Below are 17,890 nucleotides of genomic sequence, written 5' to 3'. Positions count from 1 at the left end.
GTGCTGCCAGTTATTCAAGTGTGCCCTCTGACATATCTTAATAAAAAACAGAAAAATGGTACTTATTTTTTTGAGTTATCAGACTATATTAAAAACCTTGTTACATGTATTTAACGGTTTCTTTTTTTTTTTTCCTTTTCTTAAATAAATAGCAAAGTGTCACCAAAACGAACGGAATGCCAGCACCATTGCATCAGTAGAAACTTCCGTACTAGGATGAATACACAGTCATATTCTGGAATCTTGCATAAAAAGATGCTTTGGAGGAAAAGTGGTGGTTGCTGGTGCATCTTAGGTGGTGAAAGCATCAACCCATGAATAGTCCATGTAGCAGTACCGTGGCGTGGGGCCTTTGCAAAGTCTCACCATCCTGAACCAGGCAGCTGCAGTGGTGGCCTTGGTGAGATTCTGCAAGAGAATAACTCACAAGACATTGACTTACCACCTGCCATCTACAGTAATGCAGCTGAAAGTGTAATGCAAGGGGCTGACCATCTCACTCTCTAGGCAGAAGAACACTAGCTTTAAACGAGGGAAATGAACAACATCAAAATAGGCTAACACTCAGCAGGGCAAGGGCTTGAAGAGTTAAAGCTGACAACTCCTTAGTCCAGAGGGAAGGATGCAACTATTCACTGCTCCATTGATGGTTACAGAACAAGGCGTCTTATCTTGATGGGTTTCCCTGGGCTGAGCTGTTGTTATTTTTCAGTCTGATCAACAGCCTCTTTTCAAATTGGGACAAAGCTTAAAAAGAGCAGTGTTGAAGGAAGATCAGCAACACAGAATCATAGAATGGTTTGGGTTGGAAAGGACCTTAAAGATCATCTAGAACCAATCCCTCTGCCATAGGCAGCGACACCTTCCCCTAGACCAGGTTGGTTACAGCCCTGTCCAGCCTGGCCTTGAACACTGCCAGGGATGGGGAATCCACAACTTCTGTGGGCAACCTGTGCTGGTGTCTCACCACCCTCATAGTAAAGAGAAACATGCAGCACACCAGACAGATCCCACAATGCATCTACTGCCTTTAACACACTCCACCGTGCACAGGCAGCACTGCCTGTCCGCTGCCTGCCAGAGCAGCCGCCACTCCCCGCGCTGGAGCGCAGTGAGCTAAATCCCACCTCTCTGCTTCTGTTGGCTTAAACCAGACCCTCGTTATTTTAAACAGAGTTTATTGTATTTAATACATTATAAAATTTGAAAAAATTGTAGGAAAGCAGCAGATTCAAACCAGAGCATCTCTACCAAATATTAGTTATTCTGGCCCCCTTTGAAAAAAAAACACAAAAAAAAAACAAAAAGACAACAAAAAAACTCATTCAAAAGAAAAAGTTAACCTTTCACATCTGTGAGGGCAGACAAAAAGTGTGCGACTTCTGTACAAGCTACATTTAAAATTTCAGTCGACTAGCTTTCCACTGCAATGGATGGTCATCTCCTGAACACCTGCCCATCCACCTCTAAAAAAGACAGACATAAACCTCCATATGCAAATAAAGTTGAGTCAAGGTGTATACACATTAAAAAAGTGGATGGCTGGCAATGGAAAATGGGCGAAGAGTAGTCTATGCATCCCCCAGTGGTAATGGCTTGTACACCGTTAAGTGGGCCCGAGTAAGGCCTAGGACACTTAATGGCCATCACAGCACCAACCTCACCCACCACTTTTTGTTGTTGTGTTTCCTACCCTTTGACATATACATACATATATATATATGTACATACATATATATACATACATATTTTATATATATATGTGTGTGTGTGTTTTCTTTTATACCTTGAGGTTATTATTACTACTACTATTCCAAATGTTCCCATATGAATTCAGGTGTGGTCTCTATATTTGATATAAATGTGTCTTTTATTCAATTTTTGTTCCAGGACTTGTTTGGAATCCAAACTGCACATGAAACGTCCCCCTTTTTTTTTATCCTTTCTCTCTTTTTTTCTTTTTTTTTTTTTTTTCCATAAAGAAACATGTCCATTTTAGTCCAGAGGCTCTTGCTTTATTCGAATGACGGAGGGTGCACGAGATGTCCTTCTGAGTTCTCGCCTCAGTACGTATTCACTGAATTGGGAAGAGTCCACCCCACCTCCACAGGAGCCAACAATCTCAAACCCTCTTTGCTGTAACCTCTCAAGTACCTGCAAAAAAGGGAAACAAACACTGAGGTATAAGTAAACAAACAGACTATTTGCTGTGCTAGGACAATAACTACTGTTTTCAAATGGATTCAGCTAGGAAACAAAAGAGGTTACACAGATCTGCTAACTGGTTCCCTCAACTTCATTGTATTGGACTGGTTTCTGCTCACTTTGGCCACTCAGCAATAAGAAATAAAATGAAGAAAAATCTACCTTACGCTTTTACTACAGCTCAGTATTCTTCTGGCCACAGAAACATCCCTGGAAGAACGCATTCTCTGCTTCACAAAATTTACAATACCAAAGGGCAAATACAGGATTGCACAGCAGATACTGGAGGATGCTGAGCAAACACCTCAACTAAATGGTGACAATACAGATAATAATTGGTCATAATTTCAGAAAGGTTACCATAGTATTTTCTAGAGACTTAAAAACACAACCACAACTACGAAGGTTTGTGGCTACAGTTACCTGTAGTAAAACCTGGGACCTTTTAACTTTAATTACAGGACTAATAAGTTCTGCCTATTCACCTTCTTTCCTCCCTTTTCACAACCTGAGTGCTGCTTCCAGTGCGAAATACAATGGCAAAAGCAAGAAAGGGGAAAAAATAAAATACACAAGGAAAGAAGAGTGAGGCAGAGCTCTTGGGGCAGCAGGGGGATGCACCCAACACAGCTCACCCAACAGATGATGGTGCAAAGACCTCAGCTCCCAGCATCAGCTCCAGGCTGCTGAGAGCATGGTCTTCTGCCACACCACTATTGTTTTTTTTTGCATTACCCATACTCATGCTGGTCTACTGTAACTGCAGGGTGGAGGCATTCTTTCCCTTGTTTATACTCTTTGCTACTTTTATCATCACAGAATCATAGAATGGTTTGGGTTGGAAGGGACCTTTAAGATCATCTTGTTCCAACCCCCCTGCCATGGGCAGGGACACCTTCGACTAGACCAGGTTGCTCAAGGCCCTGTCCAGCCTGGGCTTGAACACTGCCAGGGATGGGGTAGCCACAGATTCTCTGGGAAACCTGTTCCAGTGCCTCACCACCCACATCTGTTGTGCTGCCTGGGCTTCCTTTGCCTCATCTTTGCCTGTCGTAAAGCTCTTCAGGGTCAGCTGGGATGGCCACCAGCCCCAAGGTGAGAGAGGCTGATGCTCCAGCACCCCACAAGACATGGGACCCTCCGTCCAGTATGACTGGACTTCACTGGGGTTGTGCTTGGAGTGGATGCCTGCAAAGTCTTTCCCAGCTATTTTACCGATTAACGAACTGGCCTGCATGTGTGCTGGGACAGCAATGGCAAGCAGAACGGCAGAAGGCTGTACAAGATTAGGGTGGGAGGAGTAGAAAGCTGTGGGTTAAAAATACTTAAAACAAGATGTGCCACATCTTTACATGTATTCCTCAGGTTGGCAAACGTATTTCCAAAATACCTGAGCACGGCTAATTATACAGCAGACAAATCTCAGAAAGGAGAGGGTGGCAAAAGGGACTCAGAAGCAACCATCAAAGCTTCTGTGCAATTTTTGTTTACCGTGATCTTTAGCTTTTAACAATTTAAGCCAAAAGCTCCCTCCTAAATGTCTCAGTGCAAGCCACTGAAAAACAGACTTCCTACCTGAACTGAATTGAGGTGACAGTATCCATTCAGTGGAAATCGGATGACGTGCGTTGAGTCGTGATTCCAGCCGGCGTTGACAGAATTACACATCACATCACCGATTTCTGGAAACACTTCTTCTATCAAGGACTTATCGCCACTCAGTGTAATCCTCTCTCCAAGATCTGGGGCAACTCGCACCACCAAGCACTCGCAAGACTTTGAGAAGCGGCCACTCTCCCTGTCCTGTTTCCACCTTTCCATCTCTCCCAGCATGGGCTGAAGCTGGAAATACTTTGCTTCTTCATATAACAAACTGTAGTCCTGAAAGACACATATGTTACTGCGCACAGTTAAGAAAGGCATCGCTAATGTACCCCCTACTGTATATGGTTATCCAGGTTAACACCACTCTGGATCTGCAACCCTTCAGACATAGTTCATAATTACTGTGCAGGAAGGTAATAATGAATAAAATAAAAAAATAAATAAAATAACAGTGCAAGGCAAAAAGTAACCATCAGCCACTTGAAGCAGACTGGGTATAGCAGCACTCATGAGGGGAGAGGGAGCCTGTGTTTGCTCAACTCCTTCTTGCTATGGAATAATCCAGGCAAAAATCCCACTTTTCCCCAGATTTTATCCCCACAGTGATGTCATAGAATAATGACATCATTGAACAGATGGAAGAGAATTCAATCAGGATTCAGAAAATTAATCAGTAGAATCCATCATGTCTTCCAGCAATACTAGCAGGCATTGTAACAGGTATAAGAATGTAAATGAGGGAGCCTGCAGTGGTTCTTTGTGTAAAATGATGCAGATATTTGCATAATGGATTGCACATATTACTGCATTTTAAAAATTAAGTATTCTTTAATACCTCCCCATTTTGCCAACAATATAGTTTACTACATTGACTCAAATGCCAGAGCAGAAAGAACACATTTCTAAGCACAGCCAGTACAGAAGTAATTTAGAAGTGATGATGTGGAATCTGTCTACTGCCATGTAAAAAACAAAAAAAAAAAAAAAACAACCAAAAACCTTCATAATAAAATTCTTGCTTTTTTAGGCTTGAAAGCATGAGCCCATTTCAAAAATATTTCTACAGAGAAAAGCAATACATGAGAATTAGGGAAGACAGAGAAACAGAATGACAACACAAGACTACTGCTAACAGTCAATATGGCCCTGAATTTGAGCTAGAAACCAAACACTTGACAAGAATGGGACACCTAAATCATGCTCAAAATACTGGGCATATTTAATGTGCAACAAAAAAGCCGCCTGATCTGTGTATTTCTAAGAAACAAGGTCTGCTGTTCATTTTAAGCACTGATTTTTTGGACACCTTAGAGCATAAGGGAAGGATACCTCTTTGAACATCATGTTGGTTGGGTGAACTTGCCAGGAGTTACATTTTTAATTTCAGTCCAGCTACAGTGTATTTTTATGTGTTTAAAAGGCTCTTTATATATTTCTTAATATTGCATGGAAGGTGGCTTTTCCTTCATTTCTGATTTCCTTCGGGACAAATGCTGAGAGCAGCACAAAGCCATGCTAAGGCTTCAAAAGGGATACGATGCTTATCAGCTAGTTCCAAACTCCCACATTACTCAGGTAACTCTACCCTTGTCACGCATGGGAGAAGTAAGCATGTGTCTGTAGCAGAGGATTCAAAGGTTTCTGCAATATGGGCCTTGAACTCAACCTCACACCTATTATGCCCAAACACTGAAAATCTGTCTCAAATACAAAGGATAAAAGACTTCACACCCGTGTGAACTGCTCTAACCCTTCCCCATCACCTCTCCTGTTCAACCTGAGTTGCTGTATTTCCTGCAGTGAACTATAGCAAGACAGCTACACTGATAAGAATTCATTAAGTAACGATAAAGATCTGTTCTGATTGCAACTGCAGTCTCCAGCGCTGACACCACATATACACCCACATACCTACAAGCGGATAAACACAGAACATCACACAAAGTCTGAAACTCTACCTCTGTAGACTAATGTCTAAAGTGGTGAACTCCACATATTTAAATTGTTATTAAAAGAAAAAAGCAGGCTCTTTAATAAAGCTTTAATAAATGTGGAACTGTTTATCCCTGACTTCTCTAAAACTCCAAAATTAAACTTGCAGTATGCGTTCAAGAGTCTGAGGGAGAAAATATTTTATGACTTAATGCTCAAATATTACCATGTGTGCAGTTTATTTTGTCAATACTGTGATTCTCTGAATTTCAGCGTGGGAGTGGAAGCTGGAGCTGCTGCAATCAGAGGGGAAGCATAAAAGTGGATGAGAGGACAAGTAATCAGCAAAGCTCATGAGCAGTCAGTTGCAGATTGTAACATCCTTTCTGTCTTCATCAGCATCCTACAATATTTAACTTCCCCAGGTCAAACATGGCAAGGTTGCTCCATTACACGAGAGCCAGGAGGGGGAAATTTACTATTGATGGCACTTTAGGACCCCCACGCTTACTTTTGCCACATACCTGAAATTAAACACCATGCCCTACAAGTTCCCCAGGTCTAGGGCTCTGTTTTGACTGCATACTAGATACTTGCCTTATCAAAGTACATGCAAAACAGCCAAGTGCTGAAATCTCACCTTGAAATCATCAGGAATGAGGAGTTTGGATGTCCTTAAAAAATTCAAGATATATCTGAACATCTGCCCATCTCTGTCGATGAAATAATGCTGCTTGAGACTGTCGAGGACAATGGGCTCTGTGCCATCGAAAAGCCGGCCGATTCTGGAGAGAAAACAAGAGGAAAGCAGCAGGGTCAGGCTAAGCCTCACTCAGCAGCCATTCAAATGGCCTGATGCTGCAAAACCCCCTTGCACCAACCGATTACTAAGAAAAGGGATGGTTTCAAAACACAATTTAAGATGCATGGTTTCTAGTGTGGCCTTAAACTTCACTATGGACTGTAGTGGTAGGACAAGGGGTAAGAGGTTCAAACTTAAAGAGGGGAAGTTTAGATTAGATATCAGGAAGAAGTTCTTTACTGTGAGGGTGGTGAGGCACTGGAATGGGTTGGTTGCCCAAAGAAGTGATAAATGCTCCATCCCTGATGGTGTTCAAGGCCAGGCTGGACAGAGCCTTGGGTGACATCATTTAGTGTGAGTGTCCCTGCCCATGGCAGGCGGATGGAGCTTGATGATCTTAAGGTCCTTTCCAACCCTAACTATTCTATGATTCTAAGTAGCACAGCTGGGGAGGTAGAGCAGAAGCAGCTGGGGCAGGAGGCTCTCTCACACTAGCCTTGCTGCCCAAATAAACGTACTGCGAGATGACACCCCTTGATGATTTTGGTACTTCTCTTCATAACCCAGATCAGCAGACCCTATTCTCCAGATGCACCAACCCCTTGATTGACTCCGTTCTTCTCTCCAGGAGACGGCATAGTGAACCTGATTCAGTTTGGAGATTGTACTTGGGAAATAGGGTGGGTTTTTGGTTGTTTCCTTGGTTTTTGTTTGGTTTTAAACCCAGTTCATTTCTTGGATGCTGTTTAGGAGGATGCCATGGAGGCCAGGCTGGACGGGGCTTTGAGCAACCTGGTCTAGTGGAAGGTGTCCCTGTCCATGGTGGGTGGGTGAAACTAGATGGTCTTCAAGGTCCCTTCCAACCCAAACCACTCTGTGATTTACTGCAACTGTCAGGCAGTCATTGTGGGAATAAGAAACTGGGGATACAAAGGTTATAACATTTCAATGCGAGGTAACTATTTCACATAATAAATAACTGTTTGTGGCAGGCATCAATTAGCACTCTAAAATAATCAGGAAAAATGCATCAGTTTCTTAGATACTGAGCACCAGAACCACCCAGCCAGAGAGTTTCTGCTTGCCAAAACTTCTTACAACATCAGCTGCTGGGTACATACATGTTTTCTGGACATGTGGCTCACAAACAAAGCTCTAGTTAGAGCATCAGGAAGGGGTGAAAACTCCTAACAAAACCCTTGCCAGAATAACATGAAGTATATGTTTCTGCACTGTGGTGTTTGCAAAACGCTCCTGAGTCACTAGTGGTTTCCTAATGAAATCAGCAGGAGTGACTGGTAAGTTTGATTTTGTGTGCCTGTTCATATGTCTGTATGTGGAATGTGGAAGTACTTTGTGATCCTTTCCAACACCAGAACTGTAAACAGAATGGTCTCAAAATAGCTGACTTGTAATACATCACACAGACACTCTACGTGAAATACCACTGACGATTTGGGGTGTGATTTTAGAGCCTTGTCACAACCTGTTACATTCTGAAGATACTGTGTTTTCATTATTCTAATGAAAAGACTCATTTGTATGTAGTTTTTGTCCCAGTATAACCAATGTGTTCTAGGAATCAGCACAGTAAAACCTCTGCACGTTATTAAACAGCATACAATAGACATCAGCATGGAGGTAGGGGACCAACAGGCATTCTTATTCCCTGATCACACTCAGTTTGTGGTGCAGGTAAAGTACAAATCTGTCTTCTCATGAAAAGGATAGAGTGAGCACAACAGTCATGGCACGCTATTTTTGTTTTGAAAGAAGTGAAGAAACAACCATTCTCTACCACCACCAGAAAAAAACAAACCACATACAACCACCAAAATCTCAGAGGTGATCAGCCTTCCTTGGCTGCACAAAGCATCCCAGGCTGAGAGACACCCCATCCATTAGCCATCAGAAAGGGATCTCCAAGGAAAGGCTCAAGAGGCAAAAAGCAGAAGTGGTTCCCAAAGAGGCAGAGATAGCAGGGCTTGCTGCTGGGTCTTGGGGCTCCAGGTGACTACATGCCGTGTTGCACCCGCAGCCATACACCCCCCTTTGAAAACAGCGCAGGCAATCCAAATGGAGTTAGGAGGGATGTCTGTGCACACAGCAGGGACCTCTAGCAGTACACCCAGTAATAAGTTGTGAACAGAATACAAGACTCATCTATTTATTTTTCCTCACCAGCTCAGAGAGATGAAGACCAAGAAAGAAATAAAACCCTATTAACCTCAGCTGACCATTTACAAGTCCGTAAGAAATACCTAAATCAATTCCATTCGCGTGAAATCTGTAACATATAAAGAATTAAACGTATTTTTGCAGACTGGTCAAGTACAAAATATTTCTTTTCCAAAGCTTCCCCTTAGAACTAGTCCAGCTTTCTTCCTCCGATTCTTGTTACTGCCTGCCCTGCTGCTCAAAATTTAAGCTGTGAAAGCCCACATAATACAGGCTCCTGTTCACTAAGTGGATGAACAACATTTAAGTCTAATATGGATGCACTCAGCATTTGGAATTAATTTTCCCCTATACTCAAGCATGTCATCTTGGAATCTATTGTGGAATTCACACACACAAAACATATATATTTGGCCAAGTCAGTCATTACTGAAATATATAATTGTAATTGGTTTCTGCAGCATTTTCCTAGTTCTAAATTACTACTATAATTACATATTTTAAACCTCTAGGCTTTTTGGTCTTCATTTTATTAATTGTTTAGGAGAAAAACAAGATAGTATCAGAGGATGGAGCCTTCTGACAAAACCATAATGCTGACGAGAGCGCACTGCCATTAAGTGTGCTACCTGGGAACTGAAAGGCTTTGGGTCAGGGCTGGAAGAGTTAACGAAGTGCTGCCTTAGTGCACTACTGCTTCGCAGCAGCAGAAAAACCCAAGGAACTGCAAAGCCCCAGTTCCCTTCCAGCTCCCCTCCCAGGATCACTTTTCAACACACAACTGCATTTTCCCATGTTAAAACAGCTTTGGAAGGGTAGACCCCCCCAGCAGAGAGACTTCTGTATGCAAAATTGAAGTCTTTTTCATTTTCAGATGGAAAAACGTAGATTCCAGCTTCCTTCACATAGCCTCCAGGGGAAGATTTGCGATAATATGGGACCCAAACCTGGTGGCATAGTCCTCCTCCTCAGCTGCATTTGCTACACTCATCAGGAGAGAAGACCGGGCTGTGCCAGGATCTGGGCGAGGACCAATGCCTTCACCCTGCAGCCTCACCCTGAGCTCTACGGTTCCTGGAAGCACAGTGGCAAGTGCTCTGCAATGCCTTGCTTGGTGATTTTTCTGTACAATATGACTTGAGCAACCATCCTCCCTGTCACCCACAGCTCCACTGTTACTCCTGCTTGTTCTCACACTCCATTATAAATGCTTAAGAGACATCAGTCCGCTGGCATGCGAAAGGACTGTTAAGTCATGTTTATTATAATTCCACATCTCAGGAAAACCGGAAAGATGTTTTTTCCCCATTTCCTTCTTCATGACATTGGCAAAAGACTGAATGGATTTCCAAACATGAAACTGCTTTGAAGGAGGCTTGCAAAATAGGCTGATAATTATATGCAGAATTAGCCAAATATCAAGGGGAAAGGATAAGAGACTGTAGTCCATTCACAAGAAAACGTACTTCTGAGATATTTAATTAAAACTATCAGGCTGGAATTTTCTGTATATCAGGAAAATTAATGTCCCATGGGTTGAAAGTGCGACCTCCAATGGGTAATAATTAATGTCTGTGGCTTTAAGTATCACATTCCCCTGTCAGAAATCAAATTCTTCAAGGGTAGAAAATCTAACCAGTGGAAAACTCTGCTTCCATCAGAGAACTTGATTTTACTGTAAGGACACAAAACAGTTACAGCCACACGCCTGGTTTTACTGGGGAGGAAACAACAGGACAGTACTTCATGGAATGAAAAGGATCCTTCTCCTCACAGACCAGCACTCCCATAGCAGCATTTCTAGAACAAAAAGCTAGCATGGGAAGATGACAGGATTCCTCAAATTCTTCAGAAACAAGTTCTGTTTGTCAAGCATAAATATATATAAAATATATTCAGTCTGCAGCAAAGCTGTATACATAGAGTAAGTGCTTATAACCTTGCTGTCTCAGTGTAGAAATATTTACATATATATTATTATACACATAAGGAAAAAGACTTCCCTTTAGTATATTCTGCCTCAGTTGAGGATTTGGGAAAGCAGCAATAATTAGGAACGAGACAGCCAATATTAATTAAACAAGTCAACTATTGCACAACTTAAAACTAAGAAATAGGACAGAGTTCTGCAGATTGTTTTAGTGCCTTTTGTGGATGGAGCTAAAATTCTTTTCTTTTGTAATCAAAGGGAATCAAGGAACATGGAAAAGATGCAAGCCTTGATGTCTGCAAGCATGCAAAATATTGCATTACTTTCAATAAACTTTCCCTGAGAAAATATAGATTCCTTACTATTGAATATAATCAGTATATTATTTCTCATATTATCATCCTCATTGGAGGACACTTTGAACTCGAACTAACCGAAAAACTTTTGCAGTATACCACTTTCACCAGCTCTAAGCTGTCAGCTTCCCCTGTTCTCTGTATCTTTTGCAGAACTACAAAAAGGGAGGAAAATTCCTGGTGTGAAGCCCTTTTAATAACCCAGCAGAAGGAACTGAGCAGCAGGAGAACCCTCAGCGATGCTCTACCACCTACAATCCCATGGTGAGGCTTGGGACTCCACCAAGGTCCGATATTCAGGCAAGGGGCAAAGTACTCATGAAAACACATCTTTCTCCCTCTAATAATGGATCGCATGGCAGAGAAGAAGCACGTTAGTTGAAAATTTACTCATCTGATTGGAGCCACTGCAGGAAAGTGAGTAAGGGTTTGGCCTTTATGGGGATAAGTGCGTGCAAGTTTTATTGTCACATCATTATATTTATGTGACTAATGGGAATGCTTATTTAACACTCTGGGGTGTGTGGAGAGTGAGCTGGAATAGGCTTTTTACTTCTTTTTTTCCTCTGCAACTTGTTAGTCCACATTGTCCTTATTAATTTCCTTTCATTTTCTTTTACTGAGTGCTCAAAGGCAATTTGCATAAAAGCCCATTATAAATTAGATCTGTTTAATGCTATGCTCATCTCATAGCTATTTAATTTTACTTCCTTGTACGTCTAAATCATATAATTTTGCACTGTCCCCTAAGAGCTAGTACATTTGAAGACGCATCCAGCTCTTCAACCAGGGAGAAATGGTATCCTACCCAAGTGGAGTTTTCTATTCTTTTTTCAGAGGACCACTTTGACAGTAACGACCTGCTCTTTTTTGAATATCTCACATCACTTGGATCTACAGTGACTGAATATGTAGCTACCTTTATAACTCTGCATAACAAAAGTAGATTCATAAACATGATCTAACAGAATACATTTGCAATTTTCAGGAACATATATTATGAAAACCACATTTTAACCAAACACCCTGTCGTAATCTCTTGCTCTCAGTGCTATTGTAATTTGTTCTTATCTCTTCTTCCTTACATTTAATTTAAGGTTTCATGTCCATGAGTCTCAGGAATTCCTTGGCACAGACAGTTCTTATATTATCAGAAGAGGCATGAATACAATGATTATAAAGTAAAGGTAACAGGGGCACAATGTATTGAAACCTAAATTCTCATTAAACCTTCTACAGAAAGGGTATTTATATAGGAGCCAAAGTGACAGAGCAAGTAGGATGCACAGGAGGAGGTATTAAAATACCGGTTCTCATGAGATTTGAAAGAAAATGTTACATTGCATTTTAAAGAACAGATAAATCCCAGATATGGAGTAGAAGGATGTCAAACCTTTGTGGAAACATTTGCTACAGATTAAAGAACTGAATCATTTACGTGGAGATTATTTCAAACATCTTAAGATAGTTATTTGAACATGGAAGCAAAAGAGAAGGTAAAGGCAGGCTCAGAGGCCTAATAAAACATTTACAAGAAATTAAGATAGACAAGAAGTGGTGAACAGTTTTTAAGGCAGAGCAAAGCATATGAAGAGCAGATGGGAAGGATCTGAAATTATGAGTGAGGTGGTATCATCAGGGAATATATCCGAGGGAAAAAAAAAAACAAAGCATGGGATTTGCTATAACCTGCCTGATCAGAGGCAGTACTAGCAGCAGAGATGAAAGCAAATCAGACATATTATAAATGAACCAACAGTCATTGGGTCTAACCCACATGGACAAACTGACACATTAACTGGAAAAGAATAAGTTGCACAACACCGTGTAGTCATGCTGCAGGAATGCTACTTATACGAGAGCAAACTACTGCTTTGTACACTGCAGATGAGCGTGGAGATGTGCAACTAAATGACAGCTGAACAAAAGAGGATATATGGGTCACAGGAAACATTGGGATGAATACAAAATATGGACAGCTAAGGCTCCAGAAGTCAGTAGCAACACCCTAATCTCTGCCTGAAAAGGAAGTCTTCCAAGAAAAATAAAACCTATTTTCTGTGCTAAACATGTGATCTAGGTATCTAGGAGATTCACACCAGAAGTAATAATTGCACTACAAAATAGAGCTAATACATGCACCTAACATACTCATTGACAGCCTTTGCAGGGTGCCCAAATGTCCAACAGAAGTAGGCTCTATCACAGCATTTTCCCAGGATGTTCCAACCCTCATCCTCAAATTCAGGACCATCATCCAACCAGACCCAAATGGCACTTGCAGAAACACTGACATTTTAGAAAAGAAAGGAATAAATACTTGGGATGGGATGTGAAGAGCTGGTGACTCATGCACAGAAAGCTACACATGTGGGCAGATGGAAACCAGCTCCCACATCGCATGACAGCAGCAACGGTGAGGCCAGAAGAACACTATCCCTGGTCAGAGAGTTTCTGTTTACCATATACCTTCTCCCTCCGCTCTAGTACACTGAAGAGATACAGACAGATAAGAGGAAGAGGCTGCAACCCAAATCTGCATCTTTTCACACAAGGCTGGGTAGGTGTTTTAAAAACAGTTTCAATACCATGGCAGCCAAACCTCCTGAACCTTTAGGTTGCGTTACAGGCTTCAGATATGGTTGAGAGGGGTCTGTCCTCTGCTCTCCATCTGCTCCCCCCAAACCACAATCCTCATGCCCACAAAATCCAACACTTTTAACAAAGTGAGGTTCCTCCATGACAGGCACTGAAGGTGCTGACACATTCCAAGACACTGCATCTATCCCCAACTTTCACAGTTTTGCTTGTCTGCAGATACCAAGCACTCCCTTAAGCCCTTTTGCTACCACACAGACCCGTCTCCAGAAAAGATGGGTTCTTGCAGTCCCAAAATAAGCTCTTCTTTCAGCCAAACCACTATCCACAGAGCAGGACCACAGCTCCTCTCCTCCTCTCAGACCCTAAGATACCTCTCTGACCATCCAGCTCTCTATTGACCCACCCCACATGCCAAATCAAGGAAACTTGGAGGAGGGGGCTGCAGATACCTGCTGCCATCCCTTTCATCACAAGTGGCATTGTTCTTCAGCCATTTGTGAGGACATCAGGCAATGAGCAGCACACAACAGCTCACCTGCATGCCCACTGCTTCATAGCCACAGCATTTTATGCTTTACAACACCATCTCTCCTTGCTCTCTTTTTTCAGGCTCACTCACACACTGGAGAGCAGACTACAAGCCTTTAAACCCCACGTCTCCTACAGTGTTTGGTGTATCTTGCAAATAAGTCCTTAAAAACTTTTTAGTTTTCCCGAGCATATCAAAACCACTTTTCCTAAAATCATTTAAACCAATGAAATGTTAAATCAATTATCCATGCAAATACTTTTTTCCATCTCTGTTTTTGGTAACCAGGTTTTCTTGGCAATGATAACATTTCACAGAAAAATTAACAAATATTCTCTTTGCTTGCCAAGATAATTTTACTAAGCTTGAATCCGATTTCATTGAGGTATGTTATTTGTTTTATCTTGAGGGAAGCTGCCTATTAACTTAGCAGCAACCGTGTCTTTTTGCTTATGATACGGTTATTACCAAGTTATCAGGAGTACCTTTAAGTTATTAGGGTGCAATGGCAAATTAAGTACTTTGCGTCATAATTAGCTAATAACTTTTGAATTATATTTTAATCATATTTAAGATGGCCAGGTTTGCTGTGAGTAAAGATAATGCAGGATAGGAGCAGAAGTGGAGTATTTATCGTTTAGTACCAAAAGCTAAACTGGTGAACGCACAACAACCCAAAGGCCATGATAAAATATATATTCAGAACACTGAATGCCTTCACAGGCAGCAACGTTTAAAAAGAAGAACTTGCATCTCAGGATCATGTTTAAGCAAAAATACAACAGCTCCAACCCACTCTCCTTTAAGCCTGTCAACTTTTCTCCAAAGAGACGTGCTAGCAATATCCATTTTTAAATCTCTATCAATAAATCTGTAAACGCAGATTCCACAAAGAACACCGTTAAAGCAACTCAGAGCCACCAGAGCCATTTCCCTTTCAAAACTCCGAATGCTGAAGAAAACCCCAACCAACCAACAAAAAACCTCTGTCAGAATAGAAGAAATTCTTTGATGTATTCCTTCGTACATCGAGTTTGCCCCTCAGCTTTCATGAATTTCATTCAAACATTATTAGCTCTCAGTATCCCCTCAAGAAGACTCGGCATCAAAATTCCACATACAAATCACTGGAAATTTGGAAACATCCTGAGATTCTCCATGAAATCCCGTAGAAAAATAGCAGCAAAATGAGTTCTGGATCCAAACCCAAGAGATACCCCAGTTAAGCATGTATGTAAGAAGTGCTGCGGTATTGCAAACTGCCCCTTTCCAGGATGTTACCTTGGGAACCAGGCATCACATTTCATATGCCTGGAGCCTGTGCCCTGTAAAAAACAATCACTGCAGTGAAACCGTAACGAATCAAGCTTCCCAACATCTTCACAACCCTGAGTACTTAGCCAGGAATCCAGCCTATGTTGTTTTGTTCACTGCTGCCTCCTCTAAGAGAAAGGACAGCGTGTTTCCATAGACAGGACAAGAACACACTTGCCCTTCCCTTTGCAAGAGTTACACAAACTCCTCCTGCATTGCAGCCCATAAAGACAAGAGATGGTACAACTAACCCCTGCACGCTGTATGGGGAATCCTGTGGGGACTGCTCCTCCAGAGAGAAAGAGGTCACTTCTACATTAAAGCCTAAGTAAAAGCTTCTCTTTAATTAACAAAATTCAGAGAGAGAAAGCGCTTCTAACACCTTTAACTGTGGTGAGCCTATGTCCCCAGAAAACACCGTCCTCCAGAGCCCAGAATGGAATAAATTATTCCCAAACACCCTCGCTCTTCTGTTCTCAATAAATACCAATGAAAGTCACTTGCAAAGTTCCTAACATCCTTCTCAAGTGCAGTTCATGCAGAGGACAACAATGTGCTACTGCTAGCTTGTGCAGCAGAAGGCTGTTAAAACCGATTAACAGGTTTCAATGCTGCTGCTGAACTTGGGCTCTGACTGTCACAAGACAAATTTGCCAAGGAAAGTGGAAAGCATGTTCAGCCTGCTTTTTTAAAGCCATACAAGAACAGACAAAGGGAAAAATACACATATAAAGAACATTACTAAAGCAGTCAAAACAGGCTGCAGAAGTAATGTCAGATATTAAAGATGGTCCTGCAAATTTCATTTGCAAACCTCTCTTTCTGCAGGAAGCACTTTAGACTTGGTCTTTAATGACCTACTGCTTTCCCACAGCACCCTCAATTCAGCATGCAAGCTGGGGATAAGCTAGGGTTGTACAGCATAGCAGACTTGCCCATGGGACCTCTGCTTTATCTGTTGGAGGAGCAGGAGAAGGCCTGACGGATGAGGAAGGGGCTGCAGGAAGGGAACACAGGTAAGGCATATGGGGGCTGCCCTGCATAAATGAACTCTGCCCAAGCATGTGCCAGATTTCCTGCACGATGCTACCACTAAGCATCGTAGCCACATTTGTTTTTTTTGAGCTCCTCTGAGTGAAGCAAGAAGGTACTAGGTTAAGAAACACTGCAAGGAAAGCATGCAAGAACAACTCTTCAGAACAGGACACTTAATACACAGAAAATACAGCCCAAGGACATATGCTGCACTGAGGAGGAACAGAAGATGCTGATGACCTGTTTAGTAATTAAGCACCACATTTCTCTGTGCACAGCAGCAGGCAATCATGTATTGGAGATGGTATTACTACACATACAGCGTGAAGGCAACAAACTAAGGTCGCCTGGCTTCTCTAATAACACTCTTTTCCTATAAAGCTGACTAATTGCAATGAGACAAGCTGCAAGGCCAGCTACACAATAACACACTTACTACACTTCTTAAATATTTGTGTTTTGCTTTCCTACTTGGCTCACCCGCTCACAGATTCCTCCATCTAGACCAAAAATGGTACTTCCAAGCTAACATTCTCCATTATAATGTCTTTGAGAAAGGCAATCCAGATAGCGTGACAGAGGTAACAAAGACATGATCACAGAATTAAATATGAGAAACACAGGACTGTACACTGCTCTTGCTCTTATTAACTTATATACATTACAATTACGTTGCTATGATTCTTAGTGTGGACACACACATGTGCCTACAGAGACATATTTATACCCGTAGAACTTATTCCCATACATTTACATGTTTAATCACTTCCATGCTAGAGGTTGAAGTGATTCAAGTGCTTCAGTAACTAGGAAAATCACACTATTAACCAAATCAGTTCATACAAAACCTGTGTTCTAATCAGTTAAGAAGACAGGAAAGTCCACCTAAAACAGCTTAGGCAGTGGCTCTGAGCAATAAATAATGTTTAATGCATAGGTTAGAAATGCCAAAGCCACACCTACACATTCTGCTGGTGGTAGGGTGATAAAAAACACACAGATAACATTATTTCCATTGACAAACTTCACATATACAAAATCGTGGCTTTATTGTTTATTAAATTAGATGCTGTCATGGTGTAAGCATCCCTGCAGCCATGCCAAACCCAACAGTATGTCAGATGTATTTCTGTGGAGGAGTTAGAGAAGAAGGAAGAGAACTGAGGTACAGCAGAGAAGAAATATAGCCACATAAATAGTGGTGTGAGAAATAATTAATCCACGTATGTGAAAACAGACACTATAACTGCAGCCAGTGAAATCCTCAAAAATACCATGACAGGACTAGGTTACATCCTTGTGCCTTGAACACACAGCAGCCAGGCTGTCATTCAGTTGCCTAAATAGGGGTGTCTGGTGCCACTTGAGATGCTTTAGGGCATCTCTGGGACCCCCCTGAAGGG

At 41.7% G+C, this 17,890-nt stretch overlaps 1 protein-coding gene across 7 annotated transcripts in view; it reads right to left on the bottom strand.

Annotated features, from left to right (window-relative positions):
* Positions 1 to 1,161: 1,161 nt before the first annotated feature.
* Positions 1,162 to 17,890, bottom strand: part of KCTD1 (potassium channel tetramerization domain containing 1) — a 101,439-nt gene continuing 84,710 nt past the window's right edge. For all 7 annotated transcript variants that reach the window (XM_061448617.1, XM_061448614.1, XM_061448612.1 and 4 more), the window contains exons 3-5: positions 6,383 to 6,527; positions 3,781 to 4,086; positions 1,162 to 2,154 (exon numbers count right to left, since the gene is read on the bottom strand). In XM_061448617.1, the coding sequence (XP_061304601.1) occupies positions 1,996 to 2,154; positions 3,781 to 4,086; positions 6,383 to 6,527 (610 nt within the window). In that variant the 3' untranslated portion in view covers positions 1,162 to 1,995. The remainder of the gene's footprint in view (positions 2,155 to 3,780; positions 4,087 to 6,382; positions 6,528 to 17,890) is intronic.

This window comes from Pezoporus flaviventris, unplaced genomic scaffold (genome assembly GCF_033815535.1).
Source record: "Pezoporus flaviventris isolate CSIRO_AGI_PZ_B2104156 unplaced genomic scaffold, CSIRO_AGI_Pfla_v1 ptg000007l, whole genome shotgun sequence".
In the NCBI taxonomy this organism is placed as follows: domain Eukaryota; kingdom Metazoa; phylum Chordata; class Aves; order Psittaciformes; family Psittacidae; genus Pezoporus; species Pezoporus flaviventris.
Note: the sequence above shows the minus strand (reverse complement) of the source record. Positions and strands in the feature narration are given on the sequence as shown.